The sequence below is a fragment of the Rhinolophus hipposideros genome (genome assembly GCF_964194185.1).
Source record: "Rhinolophus hipposideros genome assembly, chromosome: 1".
Classification (NCBI taxonomy): Eukaryota; Metazoa; Chordata; class Mammalia; order Chiroptera; family Rhinolophidae; genus Rhinolophus; species Rhinolophus hipposideros.
In genome coordinates, this window is record NC_138047.1 from 3,878,006 (window position 1) to 3,905,707 (window position 27,702).

Genomic DNA, 27,702 nt, shown 5'->3' on the forward strand with positions numbered 1-27,702 from the left:
CTCAGGTGCTCTGTGGGGTAGGTAGTGTCAGAAGGACCCAGTCTAAGAACCGAGAGCAGCAGGCTTGTGCTGTCTCTGATGAACGCAGGTGCTGCCACCATCCAGAGTGGCTGCCAGCTGCTGGGGTGTGACAAGGGCCATGTCAGGGTCACGGATGGAACAGTGAAAGTGTGCTGCCAGCCCCTGTTCTGGGGGACAAAGAGGGGGCTGTGGAGAAACCTGAGAAGAAGCCCTTTGACACTATAACGAGAGTGATTAAAGCATCCATTGGTCTGTTTAAAGGTCAAGTCCATATTTTGGTAGTAAAATGTTAAACATTTTGTTCCATCATGTGAAAGGGTGGCCTGTGGGCAGCGTTTTCTAGGGCAAGCTCCCTCCCATCACCACCTCCTGCCAACGCTCAGCCCAGCGCAGCCTCAGGCTTGATGTCACGGCCTCTGAGGAATTCTGGGTTTAAAGCACGAACCTGGGGGTAGGGAAGGTGTCAGGAGGCTCAACAGTACCAAAAAAAACAAGCTGGGTATGGAGCTAAAGCTAGGAAGTGCACATGAGGGGAGTGGGGTGCAGACCTCGAGTTAGGGACAGTTCTGTTACCTGCCTGGGCTGTTAGGAAAACCAAGTCACCACTTCTGAAAAAAATGTCATGTTTTAAATAGGTAATCCAGTCACATGGTCCAAGTATGGAAACTATATAAAGAGGCCTTCATTGTGAAACCATGTCCCTCATCATGTCCCTGTCCCTTCCCTAGAGCCCCTGGCAAGTAACAGTTGTGCTCATTTCTGCTGTCTCTTTTCCGTGTTCCTTGAATCTGTCATTACTGTCACCCCCGTTCTGATCCCACACGCACCCTCACATGCTGGGTCCTGCCCTGGGTAGCGTCTGCTTTTCCTGTTAAAGAAGCGCCCTTCCTGTCAGTGGACACGCAGCCTTTCCAGTCTTTGGTGTTGTAAATAGCCAGCTTTTGTTGTGACAAAGCCTGGTCCATTTCCAATGTGGGCAAGGACATGTAACAAGAGAGCGGGTTTCTGGGAGACAGGGCCAGGGTCTGTCACCTGTGTTCTCACCCTCACCAGCAGAAAGTATTGATTTTGGTAGCCTCCGTCTCATTATAGGAAAGGCCGAGCATTTCAGGACTATTTCAGAAGGCCGTTGGTGCTGCTCTGTCTGCAAACTGTTCCTGTCTCTTGGACTACTGGGTTGTTGAGCTTCCCAGGAAATACTGTTAAAGGTTTTTATTGGCTGTGCTGTCCAGCTCCTCTACCCAGGTTCTCTCTCTGCCTTTTATTGTCTCTGAGTCACTTTACACTTTGTAAATTATAGAAAACCATGATGATATGAATTATTCTTGTCCATATAAATGCAAATTGTGTCCCAGGAACCCAGTTGATTATTGCACTGTGAATACACCTGTTTCACTATTTGTGAGTTCGCTGCAGAATTCCTGTTTTCTGTGTATGCGTGTCCTTTCGATTATGCTTGGAACCTGCTGTGACATCTCATGTGCTTCCTTGTCGTGAGCTAAGTGAAAGCTCGGCTTGCGTTTCTGTAAGGGGCTCATGTCTGCAGCTCTGACGTGACCCGTCACTGCTACGGGCTGTCAATCCGGGACGTCAGCCTTTCATGTGTGATGAGTTGAAAATGTTTTCTTCCCACTTGGTCACTTATTTTTTTAATTTGCTTTTTTGCTAAAATTTTTATTGTTATGCAGTTGAATTTCTGCACCTTGAGTCATGTTTGAGCGCACGGCACTTTTAGCCCACCCCTATTCAGTTCGGGAGTTTCCATTTCTTAACTGAGACTTCCTGGGGTCTCAGATGGCTGAGGGCCTGGAGATACTCTTTCTGACAAGTGGTTTGTTTCCACTAAGAAGGCCTTTCCCTCAGGTGTATTACTGGACCGGGAAAAATTCTGCTTTGAATTCTGATTGTGCTAACCCTTATTTACTTAAAAAACAGTCTCCTCTCTCAGCACGCACTCTCAAACAGAACTATTTCAAGGGAAGAGAGGTGGGGGGGAAAGGTGTGCACCTCAGACTCTGAAGCCAGTGGCCGCAGCTGATGACCCGAAGAGTGTGTGTGCGCGCGTCACGACCGAATGCCATTGCTGCACACATAAGGACCCGGTCACACCAGTTGGAAAGGACTAACAAACAAAAGCTCAGTATGGGACCTGAGTTTGATGTTTAAAAACACCTGAGTTTTGGCCATTACTGCAGGAAAAGGTCCGGCAGAGCTGAGCAGTCAAGATGTGTGACTTCACCGAGGACCAGACCGCAGAGTTCAAGGAGGCTTTCCAGCTGTTTGACCGAACAGGAGATAGCAGATCCTGTGCAGCCAGTGTGGGGACGTGATGAGGGCCCTGGGCCAGAACCCCACCAACGCCGAGGTGCTCAAAGTCCTGGGGAACCCCAAGAGTGATGAGATGAATGTGAAGGTGTTGGACTTTGAGCACTTCCTGCCCATGCTGCAGACAGTGGCCAAGAACAAGGACCAGGGCACCTATGAGGACTATGTCAAAGACCTTAGGGTATTTGACAAGGAAGGGAACGGCACTGTCATGGGTGTCGAGATCCGGCATGTTCTCGTCACACTGGGTGAGAAGATGACAGAGGAAGAAGTAGAGATGCTGGTGGCAGGGCACGAGGACAGCAATGGTTGTGTCAACTACGAAGAGCTCGTCCGCATGGTGCTGAGCGGCTGATGACATTCCCGGTGTGCCCAGCGCCCTGTGCCTTCCCCTGTGTGAGACTGTACGTAGCCCCGAAGGCTTCCTAGCTTCTCTTGTCACAGCACTTTCCCCAGCTTGTCTCTTGATGTTTGCTATCAGCAATCACCAAATAAACTTGCTCTCTGTGCCCTAAAAAAAACCTGAGTTTTGTTTAAAAAAACAAAAGTGTCAGCTTGGACGGTTAGGGCTGGGACACAGCTGTCACTCCAAGAATTGCACTGAGGATTTAGATCAACTGGCATTGGTTTTGGTTGTGTCAAAAATGGTGGTGCAAAGACAGACTTGAGGCAAAGATCACTTCCCAACAGGTAAGGGACCTGATACAGACACCTTGAAGCATTGGTGACATGTTGCACTTACAGTTGCTTTTCCAATAGGCTCAGTTGGCATGAAAAGCAGTGACCATACACATTGTACCTGCTTCCTTGAAATGCAATGTCTTTGAAAATTCCAACAACAACAGTGCTTCTGCCAGGCTTACTTCAAGTCTCCCACCTTCCACCCCTTGCCTCATCCAGTCTTTGAGCTCTTCCTAATTATCATTTTCCCGTTCAGGCCCAGGCTCAAGGCCCAGGGGGAGGAGGCCCCCAGGCAACTGGGGGACCTGTTGCAGCCAATCCCCAGAAGGCACCTTGGGACCTTGGGAAGTGCCCGAGGCCATTCTTTGTGCCTCTGGACGACTTCCTGCAGACCCTGGTAAGATCCGAATTAAAGTGCTTGGAAAGGAATGGATTTATTTCTAAGCTGAGCTCCACTCTTTGACCTGAAGATAAGTAAGAGAAAGAAAAGGAACACAAATCACAGGTTTCTACTGGAGGCAAGGCAGTCAGAAGTGTGAGGAGGTCACATCTGCCTGGCTCTGTTTCTGGAATTTATAAAACATTATAAGAACTATAGCTTCAGCTTTCCTAATCTTTGTGATTCTCTTTAAAATGAGCTAGAAATAAGTGGGAGACCATTCCTTTTTTTCTTAAGCAGAAAAAAATACAATTTCTTTTCTGCTGATAAAAGTGAACTGGCATCTTAAGATGCTTAACCATAGAGCTGGGAGGACTATGGGTAGAGCTGGGCCCCCTGTTAACTCTCTAATCCTGACTTCCTGTTAAAACTTTGTGGTAACTTCCGGGGGAGGGATGATAATAAATAGGATAGCCATCGTGGAAGCAGAGCTGTTCTTCCCGTGGGCGGCAGGTTGGAGCCCTGGGTTGGAGGTGTGTGTTCCCACACTGCGGGGGTGGATTTTGTTTCTTTTTTCTTTTCCTGAATAACTGCTCTTTTGGTGGATTTTCTGGAGAATTATTTTTGTCAGTCGATAGTGCAAACCCAACCTGGCCTATTTTCTGAGACCCACTCAGTGAACAGGCCAAGTTCGATGGAAAGCTTGGTCCAGTTTATTGAAGGCGTAGATTGTGAGGCGAGACCCTGTAGGGGTGGAGTGTGGGGACAGAGCCCCAGAAAGCAGTGTCCAGGCTCTCGGCCTCACATAGAAAGGTGCTGGCTCGGGTAGTAAATGGCCATCAACTGTGATCAGATGCCAGCAGCTGTGGCTAGTTGGCCGTCAGCTGTAACCCGTAAGCCATTGGCCACTAATATAACTGCTGTGGCTACGCTAGCAGAAAATGGGGGCTAGCAAGAAGATGGTGGCTGAGCCTGCAAGTGGTGCAGTGAGGGTTGCGAACAGTGTGGCTCCTGCTTCCTGTGTCTCCAACCCGGCCACCAATAAGAATATAGTGGTGTTACCCCCTACCCATGGCTCCGTGGATGTTCCTTTTTGACCTCACCGTGTCCTGCGTTCTTATGTGGGGAGCGGGAGCTGAGACCCACACATGACACCCTGCGTGACAACGGTTAGGTCATGTGCAGCCTCTTGGGCCCTGAGCTAACTGCTCCCCCTCCAAGAGTGTTTATCTCGGGGGACACATGTGTCTTCTTCCCCTGGATCAAGGTGGACAAAGGTGAAGGGCCTTTGGACCCATGAGTGACCTCCACTCTGCCTGCTTGTCTCTAAACCATGTTCCTGTCGCCTGGTCTCTGGTTTTGAGCTACTGCAGCTCAGGGCCTGCTCCCTGACGTGACTGGCATCTGCTGGTGTGAGGGTTCCCTTCCCTGCTGTGCACCGGCCTCCTGCCCCCTCCCCCGCGTCCCCTCTGGCGCGGGAAAGCTCCACCTTGGCCTCCAGGAGGACCAACCGCACAGCCAGTGCAGGTGCTTGTTTCCAGGTTGGTGTCCTAGTCCCTTTGGAGGCGCTGTGACACAGACACCACAGGCGGGGGCTTATAAGCACACACTTATCCCTCCCAGGCTGCAGGCCGGACGTCCAGGGGCAGGGAACCGGCAGGTTCAGTGTCTGGTGAGGACCCGCTTCCTGGTTCACAGGCGGAGTCTTCTGTGACCTCACAGGGTGGGAGGGGCGAGGGGGCTCTCTGGGGTCTCCTTATAAGGACAGTCATCCCATCATGGGGCTCGGCCCTGGTGACCTCATCCCCTCCTGAGGCTCCGCCTCCTGACCCCGCCACCCTGCGGGCGCGTGTCACCATATGAATGTGGGGGGCATATTCAGCCCACAGCTGTTGGGATGCTGTCATCCTCAGAGCCCGGCTTGAGAAGGCAGTGGAATCCTCGAGGTTACTTTTATTTCTCTACACACTTTTCTCTGGGACCAAAACTAGACCCACCTATGCTATGGTTTTATTCTCCTCACTCCCCTTCCCCTTCCTCCATCCAAACTTCAATCTCCAAGTTCAGTTCTTTTTGTTTTACTTTGTTTTCCAGTGTTTTTACTGTGGTAAAACATTATAACATAAAAGTTACCATCTTAACTGTTTTAAAGTATAGAATTCAGTGTATTAAACACATTCATAATATTGTGCAGCCACCACCACCGTCCCCATAACTTTTCTTCCTATACAACTGAAGCTCTGTCCCCATTGAACACTAACTCTGCATCCCTCCCCCGCCCCCAGCACCCACTCTTCTACTTCCTGTCTGACATTTGTATACTCTGAGTACCTCATAGAAGTGGGATCACAAGTGTCTGTCCTCTCGTGACTGGCTCATTTCACTCGGCACAGTGTCCTCAGGGTCCTTCCTTACTGTCGCATGTGGCAGGATTGTCTTCCTTTCTCAGGCTGGGTGATGTTCCGTAGCCTGTACACACCATGTGTTGTTATCCAGGTATCTGTCGGTGGACGCTTGGGTCACTCCCACGTATTAGCTCCTGTGACTAGTGCTGCTGTGAACATGGGTGTTCAGATCTCTCATCCAGACGCTGCTGCTGTCAGTCCTTTGGGGGGGGGGTGCCCAGGGGGGTTGCTGGGTCACGTAAGTTAGGAACTGTTCCCTCCTCTTCCATTTTGGGAAAAGTTTGGGAAGAGCTGGCGTTAATTCTTCTTTAAATGTTTGGTAGCATTCACCAGCAAAGCTCTGGTCCTGGGGTTTGTGTTAGGTGATTTTTGGTTACTGATTCAAATCCTATGCATTATTGGTCTGTTCAGATTTTCTGCTTCTTCCTGATTCTATCTTAGAAGGTTGTATATTTGTACAAATTTCTCCATTTCTTTCAGGTTGTCCAGCTTGGCATATAATTGCTCATGGACGTCTCTTGGATCTTCTGTATTTGTCTCAGCTGTAATGGTTTCTCTTTCATTTCTAGTTTGAGTCCTTTTCCTGGTGAGTCTAGCTAAAGGCTGGTCTATTTTATCTTTTAAAAAAACCAGCTGAGTTTCACTGATTTTTTTTCGTCTCTATTTCATTTACTTTTTCTCTGATGTTTATTATATCCTTCCTTCTGCTAACCTTGCACTTCATTTCTTCTTTTTCAGAAAGTTCCTTGAGGTGCACAGTTAGGTTGTTTATTTGAGATGTTTTCTTAATATGTGCATTTATTGGTATAAACATCCTTTTCGGAACTGCTTTTCTATCAGCCCGTAAGTTTTGACTGTTTTGTTTCCATTTTCACTTGTTTCAAGATATTTTCTAATTTTATTTCTTCTTTGATCTCTTGGTTATTCCAACGTGTATTGTTTAACTTCCACATATTTATGTACTTTTCAGCTTTCTTCTTTTTGATTTCTGATTTCATACCATTGTGGTCAGAAAAGATCATACTTGATGTGATTTCAGTCTTCTTAAATTTGCTAAGACTTGTGTCCTGTCTGCCATGTGACATATCCTGGAGAATGTTTGTGCACTTGAGATGCAAGGTCTGTAAATGTCTGCTCGGTCCATTGGTCTAATGTGTGTTTCAAGTCCAGTGTTTCCTGGCTGGTTTTCTGAGTAATTGATCAGTTGCTGAAAGTGGGGTATGAATCCCCTACTATTATTGTATTGTTTTTCCCTTTATCTGTCACTATTTTCTTAATATATTTAGGTCCTCTGATGTTGGGTGCATATGTACGAGGTCTGACAATTACTTTCACAAACTTGTTGCCCAATGATCTTGCTAAACATTTTTTTTGATGTCAGAGGGATCATTCATTAGGAATTTGTACCAACTGGACAGTTAACCAAGTAAACTGTTTGGAAGTGCTGAAAAGGCTGTGTGAAAAATTAGAAAATGACCTGAACTTTTTACCAACAATCCATGGCTCTTGCATCACGACAATGCACCAGCTCACACGGCACTGTCTGTGAGGGAGTTTTTAGCCAGTAAACAAATAACTGTGTTGGAACACCCCCCTATTCACTTGATCTGGCCCCCAGTGACTTCTTTCTTTACCTGAAGATAAAGGAAATATTGAAAGGAAGACATTTTGATGACATTCAGGACATCAAGGGTAATACAATGACAGCTCTGATGGCCATTCCAGAAAAGGAGTTCCAAAATGGCTTTGAAGGGTGGACTCGGCACTGGCATCGCTGCATAGCTTCCCAAGGAGAGTACTTGGAAGGTGACTGTAGTGATATTCAGCAGTGAGGTACGTAGCACTTTTTCTAGGATGAGGTCGCGAACCTAATTGTCAGACCTCGTATTTACAATTGTTTTATTAAGATGGATCAGCCCGTTTATTATATATTGATTGTCTTTGTTCGTGTTACCATTTCTGGCTTCCAGTCTAGCTTGTGTGATCTGATGCAGTTGACCCTGCGTGTGACAGCTGTCCGCCCTCCCATACCTGGGCTCCCAACCGCGGACCTGAGCCTTGAACAACGTGTGTTCTTCAGTTGAGCTGCAGTTCAAACTGAGTTCTGTCCCTGCTGGCCTTTGTCTCCACGGGCACGAGTTATCTTTTCGGTCCCTTTATTCGGAGCCTGTGTTGTCTTTGTAGCTAAAGTGGGTCTCTTGTTGGCAGCCTGTGTGTGGAGCTTGTTTTCACCCATCCAGTCACCCTTCTCTTTTGATTGGTGAATTCATTTACATTTAGAGTTATTCTTGATGTGTAAGGACTTACTACTAATGCCATCTTACTGTTTGCGGCTGGCCTTCTACTCCCCTTGCTGCCTACCTTGGTAACGGCCGTTTCCTGTGGCCACGTGCTGTCTCCTTTCTTAGAGCATCCAGCCTCAGTTTTCGCTGTGATTACTGTGAGGCCTCCGTGGCACATCTCAGAAATAAAACGGCTCACGTTCCACTGTTAGCATCTGGATTTTGATCATCTACAAAAGCTTCACTTTTTTACTCCCCCGTTTAAAATTTAACGTCATTATTTACCTCTTTTATGTTGTGTATTCAATAACAACTTATAGTAGCTATTATTTTTAATGCTCTTTTCCTTGACCTTTATACTGCAGGTAAGTGGTTAACACACCATTCTATTGCAGAATTAGAGTTTTCTGACGCTGACTGTTCCAGTGAGTGCATTGTATGTTCTTTTCATTTCGGCTTGAAGACTTCCTTTCAGCATCCGTGTGAGGCAGGTCAGGAGATGGGCAGCTCCCTCTGCTTTTGTCCAGGAAGATGTTTATTTCTCCTTCATATCTGAAGAATAACTGCCAGGTAGAAGACTCTTGGCTGGCAATGTTTTTCCTTCAACACATGAATGTTAGTCTACTCTTTTCTGGCACGTAGGGGTTCTGCTGAGAATCCACTGATAGCCAAGTTCCTTTGTAGGTTAATTTTTTCCCTGGCATCTTTTAGGATTTTTTATCTTTGATTTTTTTTTTGCCATTTTCGTTATAATGTGTCTTTCAGAAAGTCTTTTTGCATTGAGATAATAGAATGATCTATTAGCTTCACTAACTTGGATGTCCAAATCTCTCCCCAGGTTTGGGAAGTTCTCAGCTTTTATTTCTGTAAATAAATTTTCCACTCCTTTCTCCCTCTCTTCTCCTTCTGAAACTCCATTTATTCCACTGTTTGTTCTTTTCATGGAGTCCCATACATCACATATGCTTTCTTCACTCTTTCTTATACTTTTTTGTTTGTTTTCTTACTGGGTTATTTCAAAGCACCGTCCCCCCACACACACACACAACTTCCCACTTCTGCCTTTCGTGTGCTCATGTGCTCTGCATGCCGTTTTCCACAACTATCACTGAGGTCTTCAGCTCCACAGTTTCTGCTTGGTTATTTTTTATGATTTCTGGCCTTTGGTACATATCTCATTTTGAATCTGCATTTTGTGTGTGTGATTTCATTGAATTGTCTTTCTTTCTTGTAGCTCGTTGAGTTTCTTCAAAACGTCTATTTTGGATTCTTTATCAACTGGATTGCAAATGCCCATGACTTTAGCTTGGTCATTGGCGAACTGTTACCTTTTGATGACGTGCCTAGTGGTTTTGCCTTGCTGCTCTCGCATTTGAGGACGCTCCTTCTGTCTGCTGTCTGCCTTCAGATGGGGGTGTTCTGTCATCCTGTCATTAGCCGGGGGTTTTCTCTGCTCCGGGTGGCTCCCCTGTCCCACTCCTCTCGCTCCCTCTTGGGGCAGAATTCTTAAGCTTTTGTCTTCTCTGGTTGTGACCACTGGGTGGGTGGGCTGCTGGAAACGTCTCCTGTTTTCCCGAAGGTGTCGCTGTTGCCCGTTTGTGGCCTGTCCCTCTGCTGCAACCCTTTTCTCAGCTGTCTTGCCCAGTGCGGGCGTAGCCTTGGGGCTTTGGGGTGCCCATTAGCCGAGAGGACTGCCAGGTGGGTGACGTCCAGCCAAGCATGGACAGCAGGACCTGCATCCCTTCGTGGCCCTTTGGTGGCCTTGCCTGCATCGCCCGTGTGCCCGATCGCTGCCCCGTGGCGTCCCGCACCCACTCGCAGCTGTCTGCTCTGTTTTATGGGTGGCTCTCCACTGAGGAGGTGACTGCGGTCCTGTGGTCTGTGGGTGTCGCACATTTTCTCCTGATGGCGGCTTGTTGGTCCGTGTCACGGTGTGTGCCTGGTGCCAGCCACAGGTGGGCAGCACTCCTGCAGGTCCCACAGCTTGTTCATTGCTGAAAACAGGACAAAAAGGAGCACCTCTCACTGCATGATGCCCATGTCACCGTGTGTCCCCTTGGCTTCATTTCCGTTTTACTTCTCCCAGTCACTAACCAACTTCTCCAGAGGAGACTTCTCTAACCTCACTCCTCTGTCACCCGGCCTGTAGCCCGAGCTAGTCTCAGGCCACCACCCTCATTCCCTCTCCTGCCTGTTGGCTTCCTTGACCTTGTCACATCTCATTACTGGAAAACAAAAACCAGCCATCTTTCCTATAACCCTTAATCCTGTCGACCTCTATGGTGAGGCCTTTTATGTTTCTAACTTTTTTCCCTAATTTTGAAAGTAATGTTCATAGCACAAGGAGCGAGCTGTCAGTGGTGTCCTCTGGAATGCCTTTCTGCTCCCGCCAACTCCCTCACCTTTCACGATTCAGCCGACACGTAACGCTTAGCTTTCCCCAATTCTTTCCCGTCCTCTGTTAGGTTTCCTCTGCATTTTCCTTCGTTGTGCCCAACCGCTGTGTAAGTAGAATGTGGTATTTGATTGATGCCCTCACTAGAATGTAAGCTGTGTGGGGACAGGAAATGTCTGTTCTGATCATTATTATCTACTCAGCATCAAACACATGCCGTGGGAGCTCAGGTGTTTGTTAAATGAATGCATGTATTACACTGGCTTCCGATTCTCATCTATGCCAAGACTTTCTTAAGCCCCCTCATCCTCAGGCGGCCATAGGAGAGGAGACAAGATGGCAGGAACAGGTCTGGAACTCCAGGAACAGGGTCGAGGTTAGGACGCCCAGGGGCCCCAGAGCTTCAGGGAACCTCAGCCTTCCTGGGGCTACTCACTTGCACTCGCTGGCTGGTGACGGAGCTCCCCCAGCTCAGACTGAAGCAGACCACAGGCCTCAGCCAGCTGATTCTGACAACGGATTGTTTCTCCCTGTCAGCTCCTGGGATGAAGCAGGCCCTCCACCACGCACGCTGAGTACTGACGACAGGGGAGGCGTTCTCAGTAAGACAAAGCTGTTTTGCGGCTGCACTGTGCAAGGTATGTTGTCACCAGCCGCCTGTGAATGCATCTGGCTCTTCCAAGGGCAGGTATGCTGAACACGTGATACACTGGAGTTTGGATTTAGTGCAAAACAAGAATGTAAAATATTTCATTCATTATATTAATTAAATATTGAAATGATGTTTTGGCTCTATTAAGATACATTAAAATTAATTTCACCCTTTTGCTTTAATATGCTATTTGAAAATTTTACATTCTTTTGTGAACGTACATCCCCTTGAACACCTTGCCCCTCAGTGTGAAGCCCTGGCTGGCACCATCGCGGTCACGTGGAGGCTTTGAGACACGGCAGCATTATCAGCTCCACCCGCCCCAGACCTACTAAACCAGACGCTACAATTGAACTAGACGCCCAGCTGATCTGTGCACACCGACCTGAGGCTCCGACCTCGAGCCCAGTAACGGGGCTCCATCGGTCTCCCCGCCCAATCCCGCTGGTCAGGGATTCTTAACCGGAGGGACGTGAGTCCCGCTGGGGGTGGGGATGAGCACTAGGCATCTGTGAAATACTAACTTTTATACATATGTGCATCTTTTCATGAAATGGCCCACTCGCTCTTTTGATTTTCATGAGGAAAGAAGTGCTTATGAAAGGACTGTCCCAACAGCAACATGGCGGCTTCTTAGCTATCCAGTGCGGGGTGGGGCGGCTCTGTGTGGTGCTGACGGCAGACATCTGGGACCACTGGGTTACATGCTGAAGGTGAAAGAGATGCTGCCTGGCCTGGGGCGGCTTCACATGACCTGGTTGGAAAAGTGAGTGACACAGGGAGAGATCCCCAGAAGGATTTAGGACCACTGGGTTTGATTCTCAATATATTGAAATTGATTAATATGGATTAAAGTGCTTTTTGAATAATTTTCTATCTGTATGTTCAGCCTAGTATAGGAGTTAGGAAAACAGGCTTTGTGGTCAAGCAAACCTGAATTTTTTGAGAAGTGGTGAAAGTACTTTGAGTCTTTGAAAGCTGGCAAATTTCAAGTTAAATGTTTAGTGAATGAATTATTTTTCACACTATCTTTACATGAAACTTCTCCACCTGTCAGGGATGATGACCATGTGATCTGGGCTGTCTGGTTTGGTGCGGGGGAACGGCGTGAATCAATAACGTAGTGAGGCCGGTTTTTTTAAATACATTTATTACCAATGTTAACACATTAAATGAATCTATATATTGCTAGTCAGAGCAGCTTACAAAATGCCAGAATGCATCGTAGAACTGGACAGCCACAATGAGTACTTACAATGTGCAGAGTGGCTAAGCTCAACATCTCGATATAGCTTTATGATTTGCAGAAAATTTTTAATCATGATTCCTAAAACAATCAATTGTAATTTTACCTAAAACTTTTACAAAACCAGGCCACAATCTTTTTTTAATTTTTTTTTTTTTTAAACACACAGTTTTCACGCTGTAGTAACTTGGAAATGTGCAACCGTGTCAACGGAGACAAAAAAGCCAAAGTAACACGAATCTTACGTTCATGCAGCTATCAGTAAATAGTACACACTCTGGAATGGTTTTACACCGAAAGTATTTCCACAATAACTTGCTCTCATAGGGGTGGATCGAAGTTTTAAAACTTGAAAAACGATCAGAGAAGGTAAGTGTCTTGGTGGTGACGTCTCAACCGGGCCGCATGGCACGGTGGCAGAACTGAGGCCTGACAGTGACCAGGAGGGACGGGGATGCCGAGTCACTGTGTCCTGCAGGTGCAGCGCTGAGACGGCCATGGCCATGCTTACGAGCCATGGGCACCACTGGCAGCAGCTTGTCGATTAACTTGTGTCACCAACACCTGCAACAGCACCAGGACTGATGGGTGATTATGTCACAGAAGACTTAGTTACATTTTTATCTTTAGAGTGACCCTGACAAACCTGGAGAAAACTTTTTAAAAGGTTTTTCTCCTGATTCTTTCACTTCCATTGTGTGTAATTGCTTTAATAAATATCAAAGGTCTAAATAAATATTTACAAATTATTCCTCTAACCTTAAAAAATAACTAAACGATAAGTGGGAATTTGACTTGGTCTAAGATCAGTCTTTGAAAAAACATAATTGTGAGATTTTTCTTAAAAAAAAGTAATTTAAGTTTTTTTCCTGGTTGTATTTTATATATCTATGTATAAAAAAATCATTATTCAACTATCGATCCATTCCTATTGGTAATGCTTCTTAATCCAGACATTCCGCAAAATACAGACTTTTTACAAATCACGGCATCTTTAATACAAGAAAATTAACATGCATTATTCTTCATTCTGTGTACAGTGATGGAGCTCATTAGTAGGCAATGATCCATTACTACAAACATAACGGCTTCTGTGAAACTTAAGTGCTTTCTTTCCTTTTAGCATTAATTAACTCACAATATACGAGGTGACACCAGATAATAGGCAATCAGATGATATTTGGGGAGGGACGGGAAGCATTAAATAAATTTGTATGCCTCATCTATAATTTCATGTATGGATTAAGGTAGTTTTTGGCTTATTTTTCTTATTTTGTTACAAGCACTCATGTTAGGACAAAGATGAAATGTGCAAACTTTAAAATTTAAATATTCATTTTCTCTAAGATCCAGCTCAGTAAAAGATTACCCCAGTTCCCTGCAATTTTAAACTACAAGATCAAAGCTAATAATTTGTTATAAAAGTTATATATTGAAAAGAAATAATGAAAAACACAACTGGGAAATATTTAAGAAAAAATACGCAGGACCAGCACCTGCTGTGTCAACCCTGTTCCCTAAATTCAATCTCATACCCACTGGCATAACCAATAGGTAATGCCTTTAAACGGTAAATTAAGTTGAACAAAATGAGCTCAACAAGGTTAAGAAATAAATTTCACATCAAGGTAGTATGGTTTTTTTTTTCTGAAACAGTTCTGTAGTTCTTACATTCAGATCCATTTTAAATGTTTATTTGTTAAACTCACTTGTATTCATTTGTTATTTTTTAAAGATCTGTTTGTTGTTTAAAGGTTAAAATCTCTGTAAAACCTAAAAATGTTTTAAAATTTGCTGTAAATGCAACAAATTCTCAATTAAATTTCATTTAAAATAATACCCTCCACTGATGGTACTTTTACCCCCTGAAAACTCCAGAGGGACATTAACAAAAGATTCAAACTACTGTGCAAAATTTCTTCACGAAAAGTGTTTAAAGGCTGGTGCAAAATGGGAAGCAAATTCTAAACAATTTTGGCTTTTTGGAAACAAAAACCGTCGTGTCTGAGGAGTGGCCGCGGCGCTTCCCAGCGGGAGCCCGCCTTCATCTTTTCCGGCGACAGGTGCGCTTGTGCTCGGCGTGCCAGTGCTCCTGCTGGCACTTGATGGAGCAGTAGGACGTATTCCAGCAGCAGTGGTACATGGCCTCCTCCTCACAGTTGTAGCACTGTGGGTGAGAGACCGAGCCGGGTTAGACAGGGCCTGAGTGCACAGTGGCCGGCTACGACAGCACATTCGGGAAGCGCTTTTACAGCTCCTCCCGGCTCGTCCTGGAGTGAGCACTGCGAGAACAGAGTGTGGCTGACGCTCGAGCCCAACAGCAGCGGGCAGAGGCTGCGCAATGCGGCCACGCTTAGCTGAACAGCCTCTTCCATCTGTGCTGGGTTATTCTCAGCAGCACACAGACTAAGTAATTTCTATTTCCTTAAGAAGGTCTTGAGCAGCTTCTGGAAACACAATGAAAGGCACCAGGAATCTGTCCTGCCCTGACCACAATCTGTGTGAAGTGACTGGCAACTCGGGTGTGCTGAAGGTTTCCAGGGGAGGTGTGGACAGTATGTGGTTGATTTGGGTCAGTCTCCTCTCTTAGCACATCCACGGAAGGCAGCTGTGCCTGTGGGAGCCAGGCTGAACAAAAGGCCCCTGCCCACCAGAGCGCAGAGCAGCGTGCTGACTGCTGCTTCTGGTCAAGGGGGCAGCGAGGGGACAGCCGCTGTTGTATCTCTCCCCACTGTTACAAGCCCTCTGCTCTCCAGCTGAAGTGACTTACAGGACAGTTAAAGAGCCAATGCCCTTTAACCTCCCCTCCCAGGAACTAGACATTAAAGACTAGGACACTCAAAACCAACTGCATATAAAGGGAACATCAGCGAATGTGCGCGCCCCAGGAAAGGCCACGAAGACACTTAGTTTACACTTCAGGGTGATTCTTGGCACAGCCATCAAACAAGCCCGAGAAGCGGGGGAAATAGTGTTCCAGAGGTACCATATTATTAGATTCAGATGTCCAGTGTTCAACCATGAACCATGAAGTTACAAAGAAATAGAAACACATGACCTTCAAACACCCTAATGGCAGTTATATTCAACAAAGACTTTAAAACAACTAATAAAAATGCTCAAAGAACTTTGTTTCCCCAAAAATAAGACCTAGCCAGATAATCAGCTCTAATGCGTCTTTTGGAACAAAAGTAAGACCCAGTCTTATTTTACTATAAGACTGGGTCTTATATAAGCCCGGGAATATGATATATGATATGATATATCTTTTTTTTTTTTTTTGCTCCCAAAGATGCATTAGAGCTGATGATCCAGCTAGGTCTTATTTTTGGGGAAATATGGTAAAGGAAGATGTGGAGAAAGTCAAGAAAATGATGTCTGAACAAAATGGAAATATCAATACAAGGAAACCAAAAGGAAAATCTGGTACTGAACAGTTCAGTAACCGAAGTGAAAAAATCACTAGAGGGAGTCCAAGGCAGCTTTGAAGAGGTACAATGCAAATTAACAAGTATGAGGAAAAGAAAAGATTGAAGAGAAGTGGGCAGAGCCTAAGGGACTTGAGGGACAGCACAATACACATGTTTGGATTCCCATAAGGAGAGAGAGAGAAAAGGGCAGAAAGAATATTTGAAGACATAAGGGCTGAAAAGTTCCCAATCTGATGAAAGGTCTGAATAGAAATATCCAGGAAGCACAATGAGCTCCAAGAGACCCACATCAGGACACTTATAACCATACTTTCCAAAGTAAATGTTACTAGAATCATGAAAGCAGTAAGAGAGAAGCAAGCAAAGGATCATCAATGTATGGTCCGAGTTCTCATCAGAAACTCTGGAGGCTACTGGATGATATATTAAAGTGCTGAAAGAAAAAACTGTTAACAGAGAATGCTATATTCAGCAAAACTGTCCTTCAAAAGTGAGGAAAATTTTAAAATTCCCAGATAAACAGAAGCTGAGGGAGTTCCAAAGACCTCAGTGAAGGTTCACCTTGGACAAGTGTAAAAGCTAGTGCTATTGTAACAATGCCTTGTAACTATACCTTTTGTTTTCTACACGATTGAAGAGATTGAACAGATTTTTAAAAAAGTTGTTAGTATAAAAGCTAGTCAGTCCTATTGTACATTTCATTTGTAACTCCAAAACTCCAAATCTTGTTTTCTATATAATTTAGAAGAGTAATGCATTTAAAAGAATTTTTAACTTACGTTTCTGGACACACAATGTGCAGAGATGTAATTTAGTGACAACAGTTGAAACAGGTGGGGACAGCTATAAGGGAGCCAAGTTGTGTATGTTGTTGAAGTTAAGCTACTATAACTTTAGGTGCTTAAATGTAGTCCCCATGGTCACTACAAAGAAAAGAGCTATAGAATATACACAAAGAAAATAAACAATTCACTCCAAAAAAATAATCTATTAAACACAATAGATAGATATTCAGGAAATGAGGGACAAAAAGCTATGGGGTGTATAGAACACAAACTGCCCCCTTATCACTTTTTTTCCCACATTTTTTAAATTAGTTTCAGGTGCACAAAACAATGTAATAGTTACACAGATTAAACTCTCTAGTCAAAAGACAGACTGGCAGAATGGCTAATAGCACATGGTCCAAATACATGGTGCTGTCTGTAGGACACTCACTGGAGAAACACACAAATAGTTTGAAAGTGAAAAGGGTGGGAAAAGATGTCGCGTGCAAATAGTAATCTAGAGAGCAGAGTTGCTGTATGACTGTCAGGCAAAATAGACTTCAAATTAAAGAGGGTTACAAAGAGAAAGATACTATATAGTTGTATTTTCTTGCTGTATTGAGCCTTCTATTAATATGAACATTTACATACCTAATAACACACCATCAAAATATATGAAATAGAAATTGACAGAATTGAAGGGAGACACACTTTTACAATAACAGTTGAAGATGTCAACACCCAATCACAACTGCATAGAGGAACCAGACAGAAGATAAGGAAATGGAGGACAAAATCCACAATAAACCAAACAGACCCAGAGCATGTACATGGGACATGTACAAGCTTGACACTTTTCTACTGTATTTCTACGGTGGAGAAGCAGCTCCCTGGCTGATCCAGGGCAGGGCCAGGGCACCGTGTCGGGTGGGCCCCTCACCTTTTCCAGGGCTTCATGGGACATTTTCCAGGACAGACCATATGTCAGCTTACAAATTACGTCTCCATATATTTTAAAAGATAGATATCAAAAAAAGCATCTTCTCTAACAACAATAATGGAATCAAGTAAGCAACTAAAAAGAAAAGTAGAACTGGAAAATTCACAGAGTTGTCAAAATTAAACAATATACTTTTGAACAACCAATGGATCAAAGAAGAAATCACAGGAAACTCTAAGCTCAACATACTGAAACTTAAGGGACACAGAAAGGCGGTGTCAAAGGGAAAATTATCATTGCTAATACCAACCATAAGAAAAGAAAGGTCTCAAATCAGTAAGCTAAAAGTCCACCTTAAGGAATCAGGAAAAACAAACTATAAACCCAAAGCTAGAAGGAGGAAGGAAATAATAAAGATTAGAGAGTAGAAAAATAGAGGGGGAAAAAAAATCAATGAAAGTTGGTTCTTCAAAAAGATCAACAACATTGACAAACTTTTAGTTAGATGGACTCAGAAAAAAGAGGGGGCTCAAGAAAACCAGAAACAAAAGTGGGGACCTTACAACTAATTCCACAGAAATACACGATTATAACACACTATTAACAATTATACATACCAAATTGGACAACCTAGATTAAATGGACAAATTCCTAGAAACACAAAACCTACCAAGACTAAATCACAAAGAAGCAGAAAATCTGAGTAGACCCCTAACTAGTAAGAAAAGTGAACCAAAAATCAAAGATATCCCAATAATAAAGAGCTCTGGACATGACAGCTTAAGTAAATTCTACCAAACCATTAAGGAAGAACTAACACCAATCCTTGAATTTTTCCCAAAAAACTGAATAGGAGTAAACACTTCCAAAACTCTGGGTCCACCAAACCCTGATACCAAAGCCAAAGACCACACAAGAAAACTACAGATCGGGCCTTACGAACACTGGGACAGAATCCTCCACAGAATACTAGCAAATGGACTTTCAGCAGCTTTTTAAAAAGATTACCATACTATGACCATACAGTCCTGTAACGTGTGGATGGTTCGAGTGAAATCGACCAATATTGTAACACCACATCGACATAATGAAGGAAAACACAAGTATGATCATCTCAACTGATGCACAACAAGCATCTAACAAAATTCAATACCGTCATGATAAAGACCCTCCACAAAACAGGAATAGAAGGAAACTACCTCCATATGACGCGAGCCACATATGACGAGTCAACAGCAAACACCACACTCAATGGTGAAAGACCGAGTTTTCCTTTAGACCAGGAACAAGACAAGGGTGCCTGCCGGCTTTCACGCCTGCTTTCAACACCATCCCAGAAGTCCTAGCCGGAACAGTTAGGCAAAGAAGAATAAAAGCATCCACGTTGAAAAGGAAGAAGTGAAATGATCTCTGCATACGATGTGATCTATCTAGAAAACCCTGAAGACTCCAGAACAAAGCTGTGAGATCTAATACATTAATTCAGCAAAATAGCAGGACACAGACAACACACTACAATTGGCTGCATTTCTATACACGAGTGATGAACAATGTCATAAGGAAATTATGAAAAAATTCTATTCAAAACAGTTCAAAATAAGAATAAAACCAAGGAGGTGAAAGACGTGTACGATGAAAACTACAAAATGTGTCTGAAAGAAACTAAAGAACAAATGTTCACAGTTTGAAAGACTTAATATTATGAAAATGTCAGTACTACTGAGAGTGCTCTACAGATTCAATGCAATCCTATCAAAATTCCCATGACATTTTTAGTAGGGATAGAAAGCCCCTCCTAATTTTCATGTTGAATCTTAAGGGATCCCAAATAGCCAAAACACTCATGAAAAAAAGAACAGCACATCTGGAGGACTCTCGCTTCCTGATTTCAACTTACTACAAAGCTATGGTAATCAAAACTGTGCAGTAGTGGCATAAAGACAAACAGACCAGAGGAATAGAATTGAGCACCCAAGAAATAAACCCTCATATTTTTGGTCAAATGAGTTTTCACGAGGTTGCCAAGACCATTTAATGATGCTGGAAAGAAGTTGAACTCTCACCTAACACCATACACAAAAATTAACTCAAAATGGATCACGGATGTAAATGTAAGACCCAAGACAATAAAACTCTTCAAAGAAAATATAGGACAGAAGCTTCATGACATTGGATTTGGCGATGATTTCTTGGATATGACACCAAAGGCACAGGTAACACAAGAGAAAGTAAACCAACAAGGACTTTTTGAAAGTTATCCACAGAATGTGAGAAATGAGAAATGATTTGCAAATCATATAGCTGATAAGGGATTAATATCCAGAATATATAGAGAGCTCTTAAAACTCAACAACAAAAAAACCTCAATTCAAAGATGGGTAAGGGACTTGAGAATAGACATTTATCAAAAAAGATATAGGAATGCCAATAGGTACATGAAGAGATGCTCGACGTCACTAAGTGTTGTCAGGGAAATGCGAACCAGAACCAGTGAGACACCACCTCACACTTCTGAGGACAGCTATCGTCATCATAACACACAAGTGCTGGGAGGCAGTGGAGAAAAGGGATCCCTCATGCACTGTTGGTGGGATTGTAGATTGGCAGCTGCTATGGAAAACAGTATGGAAGATCCTCAAAAAGTTAAAGATAGAACCGCCTATGACCCAGGAAAGTACTTCCAACAGTCAAACATGGAAGCAAGCCAAGTGTCTGTCAATGGGCAGATGAATAGAGAGGGGGCGGAACATATATATGACGGAATGTTACTCAGCTACAAGGAAGGAGGAAATCCTGAACTATTTCTCAGATTCTAAGTGCAGTTAAAAACCAGTGAGATGTCATTATTATACAGTAAAAGTAATCAATTTCTTTCATAGACTACTGTGTAAAAGTCACGTAAATTCTGAAAATCCCAATCTGCTACCGTGACACTGACATTTATAATTTCACAATTTAGATATCCCCTATCAGGAGGCAAAAGTCAGGGTGAGCGGGTTTATCCACATGAAACAGAAGCAGAGATGGAGAAGTCATGTAAATTAACTACTGTGTTTCCCCGACAATAAGACCGGGTCTTACATTAAGTTTAGCTCCAAAAGACACATTAGGGCTTATGTTCAGGGGATGTCATCCTGAAAAATCATGCTAGGGCTTCTTTTCCGGTTAGGTCTTATTTTCGGGGAAACATGGTGTACTAACAAGCTCTGTCCAGAAGCGTCAGTGTCAACCTGACACACCACCCTGAGCAGAGCTCAGCTCTGCGGCGTCTGGCGCCGAGATCACAGATTTCAGTGGAACTGTACAGTGACACCGCCAATTCCACGCTTGATCTGTGTGCACAGACCTCCCGCCTCCGTCCCACGTCTGTTTTCGCCCCCCCCCGTCCCGCCCCCTGGCCCGTCTGCAGCCGCCAGGTTCTGAAGCACACTGCCTGCCACTCACTCACCCACTGCTTTTTCTTGGTCTGAGAGATGAGCTGCTTGTGCTGCGTTGCCAGCTTCTTGATCTCCTCCACAAACTCCTCTTTGCACTTGTCCTTCACTTGCTTACATTTTCTGTCCACCTCGCCTTGCATGTTGGCCACGGCCTTATTTACAGCTTGTCTTTTCTCTTCTTCCATCTCAGAACGCAGCTGAAATGAAAACCAAGTCAGCCCACAATGTACAAGACCATGGACACTCAGAACAAAACTGTAACACATAGTTTGTACTGAAATGATGTACCTCATCCCCTTATGTGACTAAGGGCTGCAAATGGTTAGGGGAGAAAAGTACTACTGCTGATGGAAGTATTAGAAAAGACACTTTTCTACTGTATTTCTACGGTGGAGAAGCAGCTCCCTGGCTGATGCGTGAGTGGAAGCTCCCCGGCCACAGGAGAGCTGCCCGCCGTGTCCAGGGCAGGGCCAGGGCACCGCGCCGAGTGGGCCCCTCACCTTTTCCAGGGCTTCTCGGACGACTCTTTCAGTTTCTCGCTTGTGGTCAGACTTCATGCGGTCCTTGAAGTCGTTGAAAATCTTGGTGTACTTGTCATGACACATGCTCTGACACACGCCGTCACTGGCGGTCTGGGTGCTCCGATGCAGCATCCTTGGTGAAGAGGCACTTAACTTCTTGGTCTGAGTTGACACAGAAACTTTTTCGATTGGCTGAGGCATGGTGGGGATTTCCTGGCTGGAACTGACAGCTTCCGTTTCAGGTTCTGGTTCCTGGAGGGCAAGAGTGCTTCAGTGTGAAACCAGTTCAAGAACAAGCCACAGAATACACTGCTGTTAAAAACCACATAATTAAGATGGTGAATTCTATTAGGTATATTTTACACACTTAAAAATAAGCAAAAAAATCCATGCAATAGCTACAATAATTCTAAACAGTAATTTCATGTTTGCTTTTCAAGTAGGCTAAAAATAACTTTATCATACAAAATATGAAACCATTACCAATGTATAGTCACTTCCTCAGACTCAATTCACCAAAAATTTTCCTAAAGTCCTGAACCACTTTTCGCCGAGTCTGCATGTGGCCTATGCCCAGATCTACAACTGGTTTTAAAACGTGTGTGGGTTATTGACTTTTAAAAGTCTGGGCCTCGCCATAGTTTCCTCCAGTTTTAAAATGTTGGGCTAACTGGTGTGTTGGATAAAACTGCATGAGCAAACGTGAATCCCAGGAGTGCCTGCCTCCACCCCCATGCGCTGGGTCAGAGGGTGGGGCCCACTCCTGGCTGACAGGACTGGAGTGATGGCCACGCATCCCACAGGCACATATCCCAGCAACTGCCTTGACAACAACTTTGAAAATATTATCTGTTTCCTGCCTCCTGGACTCTGCCAAGTGCACAACTTACTTCTTTTTTGGGTTCCACACTTTGATTACGTCGTCCTTTCTTTGCTCTTGGTTCTTGAGTGACCTTCAGCTGTGGGCACCATAAAAGTAATAGCACATTATTTTGTGGTGAAAACACTAGTGATGGACCTACAGGCAATGGGGGTGACTTGCTCCATGCACCTGGAAGCTGCCCTTTCCAGCCGCTCCTGCAGAGTAAGGTGGAGGCCCGCAGGGCAGCGTGCTCTCCGCATTGGCATGGCCAGAGCAGGGCTGTGGGGGTTTATCTGTCTCTCTGAACTGGTTGGGTCTCCTTTGCAGAGCACTTTACAGGTGTTTATGGGAAGGAAGGAGAAACCTGAGAACCTGACGTCGCAAAGAGGGGTGAAACTAAGGATGTTCACAGGTGGTTCCTCGCAGGACACTGCTCACCTGCTCATTGCTGGTAGAGGAGATACTGGACTCGGCCTCCTCTTCCCCGCGGTCCTCATTCTTAGACTTCCAAAATCTTCCCTCACGAAGGAAACGCTGATGTAGCTCTAGCTCATCACAAGCCTTTTTCCAACCCATACTGCGCTTGACATGCAGCCGATGGACGTTCACTGTAATATCCTGTATGTTTTCAGAAGGGATCCAAGCCCTGGCAACATTGCAAGGTGTAGTTAAGAGACTCCCCAAGTGGCGCTGCGCCGTACCCACCATACAGGACAGCCTACTGTGTCTGGCAGCTCTGGCTTGGAGCTGAAACAGGTGAGGTGGGCATCAGAGAAAAGCCTCGGAGGTGGAGCGGCTGTCAGAGCCTCAGAAGTGCTATTTCCTTCAGCCAGCTTAAGCGTGACATAGTCTCTACCTGCATTCTGCATAAGCCCTTTCCAAAGGGTTAGCACTATGCTATTTAAAATCCAGCTCTTTGTAGACTAAAACTACAGAATCACTTGAAAATGCCCAGAAATTTTCATGAGATACGTAATGTGAGGGCATCTGAAATCTGTTATCTAGTAAGTCGTATGTACATCACATCCTACTCATTAGATGAACCCCGATTAACGAGGACACACATCCAGCAAATCACAGCTTTAAGTGTGTCTGAATTATATGCATTACTGACCTAACACCGTAGGATGAAACACTGTACTTGGTTCTATCAGGAAAAATGGTAAAAATTCAAGCAACTTTTCCGGGGCCCTAATCACTAAACTGGACCGAAGCGGGCCCATCTGGAACGCCGTGCGCTGTGCTTTGTGCCAGCGGGAGGCACCACACCACCCACAGCTGTGGATGGGACCTGTCTGCACCTGTCTGCCCAGGGTGACCACCTCTCAAACAGCTGGAAGACGTGCTGCCCAGATGGGGTGACGCTAGGCTAGTTAACTGGTGGCTGGAGCCCCGTGACGGCACCAAGGAGCCTGGCTACTAGGATGGCACTTCCGCATATCATGCCATTGTCTTGAAGGACCTTACACTTTGTCAGGAATGATGCGAATGCAGCCCAGCCCAGGTGACGCCAGGGTGCTCTAGACAGGAAGAGGTTGTCACTGGGGCTCCATGTTCAAAGACCAGCAGGATTTAGACAGGGACCGTGTAAGGATGGAAGTCCAGGTTGAGGGGGCGTCACAAGTGAGGTAGGAAACTAGGCTGCGTGCCTGACAGTAAGCCATTTTCCAGAGCACAGGCTTCACGGGGGGCTACAGCACTGTGAACACACCAAGATTTCTTCTTTTCAGTCTCCTGTTTACATGTGTGAGATGTCATTCCCGGCCTACAATTTCAGAGTTTCAGAAATCCCAGGCCTGTGACTGCTGTGAAGGCATCTTAGAGAATCACAACTCACGAGTCCACGCCATAAATGCAGACTTCTAGCTTGCTTGTAGAAACTACGCTATTTGCTTTACAATTTAAAAGCACATTTTAAGTATATAATAATTCAGACTGTTATATGCTGACAGCTAAAATTATTAAATTTGAACTGTTATGTAAATGTTTATAAACATTACATCAACATAGTCTCTTCTGACACAAGTGCTTGTTAGAAATCAAAGAAAACATACTTTGAAAACGTCTAAGCTCTAATGCGAATAGTGCACAGGAGAATGTGCTATGGAAGAGTCAATTCCTTGTCACTAAATCTTTAGGGAACATTTTATCTCCTCTTTCAGTGAATAGGTACCTACTGAGCACCTGTTACGTACCAGACAATCAATAAAAGTATGTTAGTTCATGTTTAAAAGCAGTAGGTTTTTGAGAGATATTTCTGTTACAAGCAGTGCTGACTGACTAGGACCAGCACTTGGATTTTCCCCTTTGCTTATCCATTTATGCCTTGGATATAATAAAATCGATTCACATCTATTCTTAACATGGGATTTAATTCTGTGCTGTTCATACATACATTCCTATTCTCTTTTAATGAATTCCATGACTGTAGACAATCAGATTTCAGTTTTAAAGACTATCACTGGGTAGTCAATCTGAGCACCCAAAAAATAAAAATGAAAAAGGCAAACAAAGAACACTCAACAGTTCAGGGTATCTAATAAAAAAGTGTTCTAATCTAATTTAGCTGTACCTATGCATTTTGGGATCCTGAATGCTCTGAATACATGCAGAACGCAAGTGGCTCAGAGATGTGCAAGCAAATGAACTCGAAACGTTTCCACTGTTTCTTGCAGGCCCCCGATTTCCTGCCGGCTCCAGCAGAGAGTCAGCAGGGCCGCCAGGCAGACCTTGTGCACCCCTTCCTGGCTAGCAGGCAGGCAGAGCCCCACTCGGACTCAGCAGACGAGGCAGCTGGCCTCCTGTAGCATCACATTACCCGGAGCTCAGGGCCCAGGGATGGGCACGTTGCAGGGTGCAGAAGGGACTAGCCCGGGACCACTGACACTTTGTTTGCTCCCACTGATATGGAAAAGACATGATGCATATTTCCTGGTGGTGACATAGCACAACAGTGTGAAATCACTCAACACCACTGAACTGTACACTTCAAAATGGTTAAAAAAAAGAATATTAAGGAAAACTTGAGGCTGGTAGTCCTTACTGGCCATCAGCTTTTGGTGTTGCTTAAGTAATTAAAACGCATGGTTTTAATTTTTGTATAGTTTGTTTTTCAATACATCAAATATTCTGATATGATAGAGTATAAATCATTCATTCACTTCAAAGATCTTACTGGTCACAATGTAACCAGGAAAAGCACAGCAAAAAGACTAGATTGATAGTAAAATTGTAGATTTTATTTTCTAAAATAAAGGCCTTAGAGACCCATCTGCCCGAAATTTTTTAGATAAAATCTGCATAATTTGTTTTATGTCATGCAGTATATTACCTCATATTGGAGATACTACAAAGCTGTTTGAAAAGTGATAAAAAGAAAAAAAAAACAGAGTTAAAACAATTCTGCCAGTTATTCTCACCTGGCAGTACGGTTTTAAAAAATAACTGTTGGATTCTTGTTTTATTCTAAGCTAACTTTTATTTAATGAAATTTTAAAACATGAATCAAACTCTTCCTTTCTTGTTCACACATTTGTATCACAAGGCTAATGTTGAGTAAGTATCTCTACCTGGCAGGCACTAAGCTTAGGTCTTTATATACAACGTCTTTAAATCTTACAACCCCTATCAGATAGGTACTACTGACGCCCCTATTTTACAAATGAGGAAACAAGGCTCAGGGAGGCTAAATAACTTGAGCGAAACTAGAGCAGGAAATGATGGTGGCAGGACACAAGCCTACGAACCAGCCACCTGGCCGAGCCCACCTTTCCCCACTGCTTCACTGGGACAGAAACAAGCGAGGGTGATCACCACTTACTAAGCACACAATTAGACACTCATTTTGTACTGAATTATGGTATCATTATTTAATTAATGTTTCTTGCCATGAAAGCAGTGTCAGGTAAGTGTGCGTCTACAGAAAAACAAAACGACTTTTTTGGAAATTTACACTAGCCACTGGTTTCTTGTAACTGAAATTCTGTTTAAATTAAATGAAGATCAATGAAAAGTTCACTACTGAGAGGAATGAAGCCCCTTCTTCTATAGCATCTCACAGTAACAACTGCACAAGACAGCTGCCCCTCAGGCTGACAGGAGACACTTCACAGGCTGTAAACTGAAATCCTTGCAAAAGTATGACTTTGACCCTGTAGCTGACCATTGGCACTTCTTCCTTTTAAAAACCTGTGTTAAATCAACTCCAAAAAATGACACATGAATTCTTTTTCCTATTGTGGTCTGATTAGTTAGACTCATTAAATTTCTGAGTCCTGTGATAGTTCAGAAAACTTGAATTTCACATTTTTAGAATCAATGTGAAATTCAATGTGACTCTAAAATTCACATTTTTAGAGTCAATGCTGTCAGTGACACATTGGTTAGGATAAGATTTTAGACTTTTTAATTTTCAATGTGCAGTAAATTTTAAGGCCTTAACATCACAATGAAGGAAGTAGCTATAGTTTTACAGTATAGTTTAGCATGCTTGGTATGAAATACTAACCATGCAACAATAATTTTATAGTAATAAAAATAGTTTTTACCCTTGGGATACATGTTTTTATATTATGAAAATGTAAATTTTTAAGCTTTGCTGTATACATCTCCCCAGCAACAGAAACTTTGAAAATCTAGACTGGAAACGTCTGGTAGTTCTATGCATGTAATTCTTACACACATGTGAGGTACTCATAAACGTTCTCAGATCATGAGATTGACACTCTCTTCTACTCCCGAGTTGTAATTTTTGTCTGTGGCTTTTTTAACACCCTGAGAAACCGTCCCCTTCACAGCCACTATGAATGCAGTCCCAGTGTCAGCGACTGAAATGGTCCTATTTAGTAAATAACATCTGAAATATACCCAGAAATAACGATTTATAGACATCCTCGACAAGCTGCCTAGTCAAGTCATGTGCTGATTCATTTCCTCCATTTAAAAGCAGCTTCATGCTGCTTCCCACAGGCTCAGCTCTGACTGCTGCCCGTGGGGACGTGGTTACCTTTGGTGGTGGTGACCAAAGAAGCGGACGTCAACCTGATTGTCCTCTTTCTGCATGACTTTGGCTGGCCAGAATCCAAAACCTTTCATTTTAGCCCAAACCAGCTCATGATTAGGTATCTGGAAATAAAATGTTTTACCTTGTCATATTAAAGCATTAAGTACAAGTATACCATTAATACTGAACTTTTTGGTCAAGTGTAATTCATCATGTTGAAGATTTCTTTTCTAACTCCGAAACACACAGAACTTTTTTTTCTGTGATTGATTCGCTTTGCCTCCAAGAAAAACACCCCAAAATTAGAATCTACGTTACAGTAGGAATACAGACAGGAGAGTCTGCCGGCAGCACTC

General features: G+C 44.0%; 2 protein-coding genes across 34 annotated transcripts in view; one reads left to right on the top strand and one right to left on the bottom strand.

Annotated features, from left to right (window-relative positions):
• The first annotated feature begins 2,209 nt into the window (after positions 1-2,209).
• LOC308500651 (myosin light polypeptide 6-like) lies at positions 2,210-2,821 on the top strand. The gene is given in 2 exon segments (XM_081055848.1): positions 2,210-2,316; positions 2,319-2,821. Coding segments are annotated over 2 exon segments (453 nt in total). The 5' UTR covers positions 2,210-2,246; the 3' UTR covers positions 2,702-2,821.
• Positions 2,822-13,359: 10,538 nt separating this feature from the next.
• The window catches only part of ZMYND11 (zinc finger MYND-type containing 11), a 118,702-nt gene continuing 104,359 nt past the window's right edge, over positions 13,360-27,702 (bottom strand). For all 33 annotated transcript variants that reach the window (XM_081055579.1, XM_081055573.1, XM_081055562.1 and 30 more), the window contains 6 exons: positions 27,350-27,468; positions 22,783-22,990; positions 22,373-22,441; positions 21,462-21,734; positions 20,973-21,158; positions 13,360-14,553 (listed from right to left, as the gene is read on the bottom strand). In XM_081055579.1, coding sequence (XP_080911705.1) covers positions 14,431-14,553; positions 20,973-21,158; positions 21,462-21,734; positions 22,373-22,441; positions 22,783-22,990; positions 27,350-27,468 — 978 coding nt within the window. In that variant the 3' untranslated portion in view covers positions 13,360-14,430. The remainder of the gene's footprint in view (positions 14,554-20,972; positions 21,159-21,461; positions 21,735-22,372; positions 22,442-22,782; positions 22,991-27,349; positions 27,469-27,702) is intronic.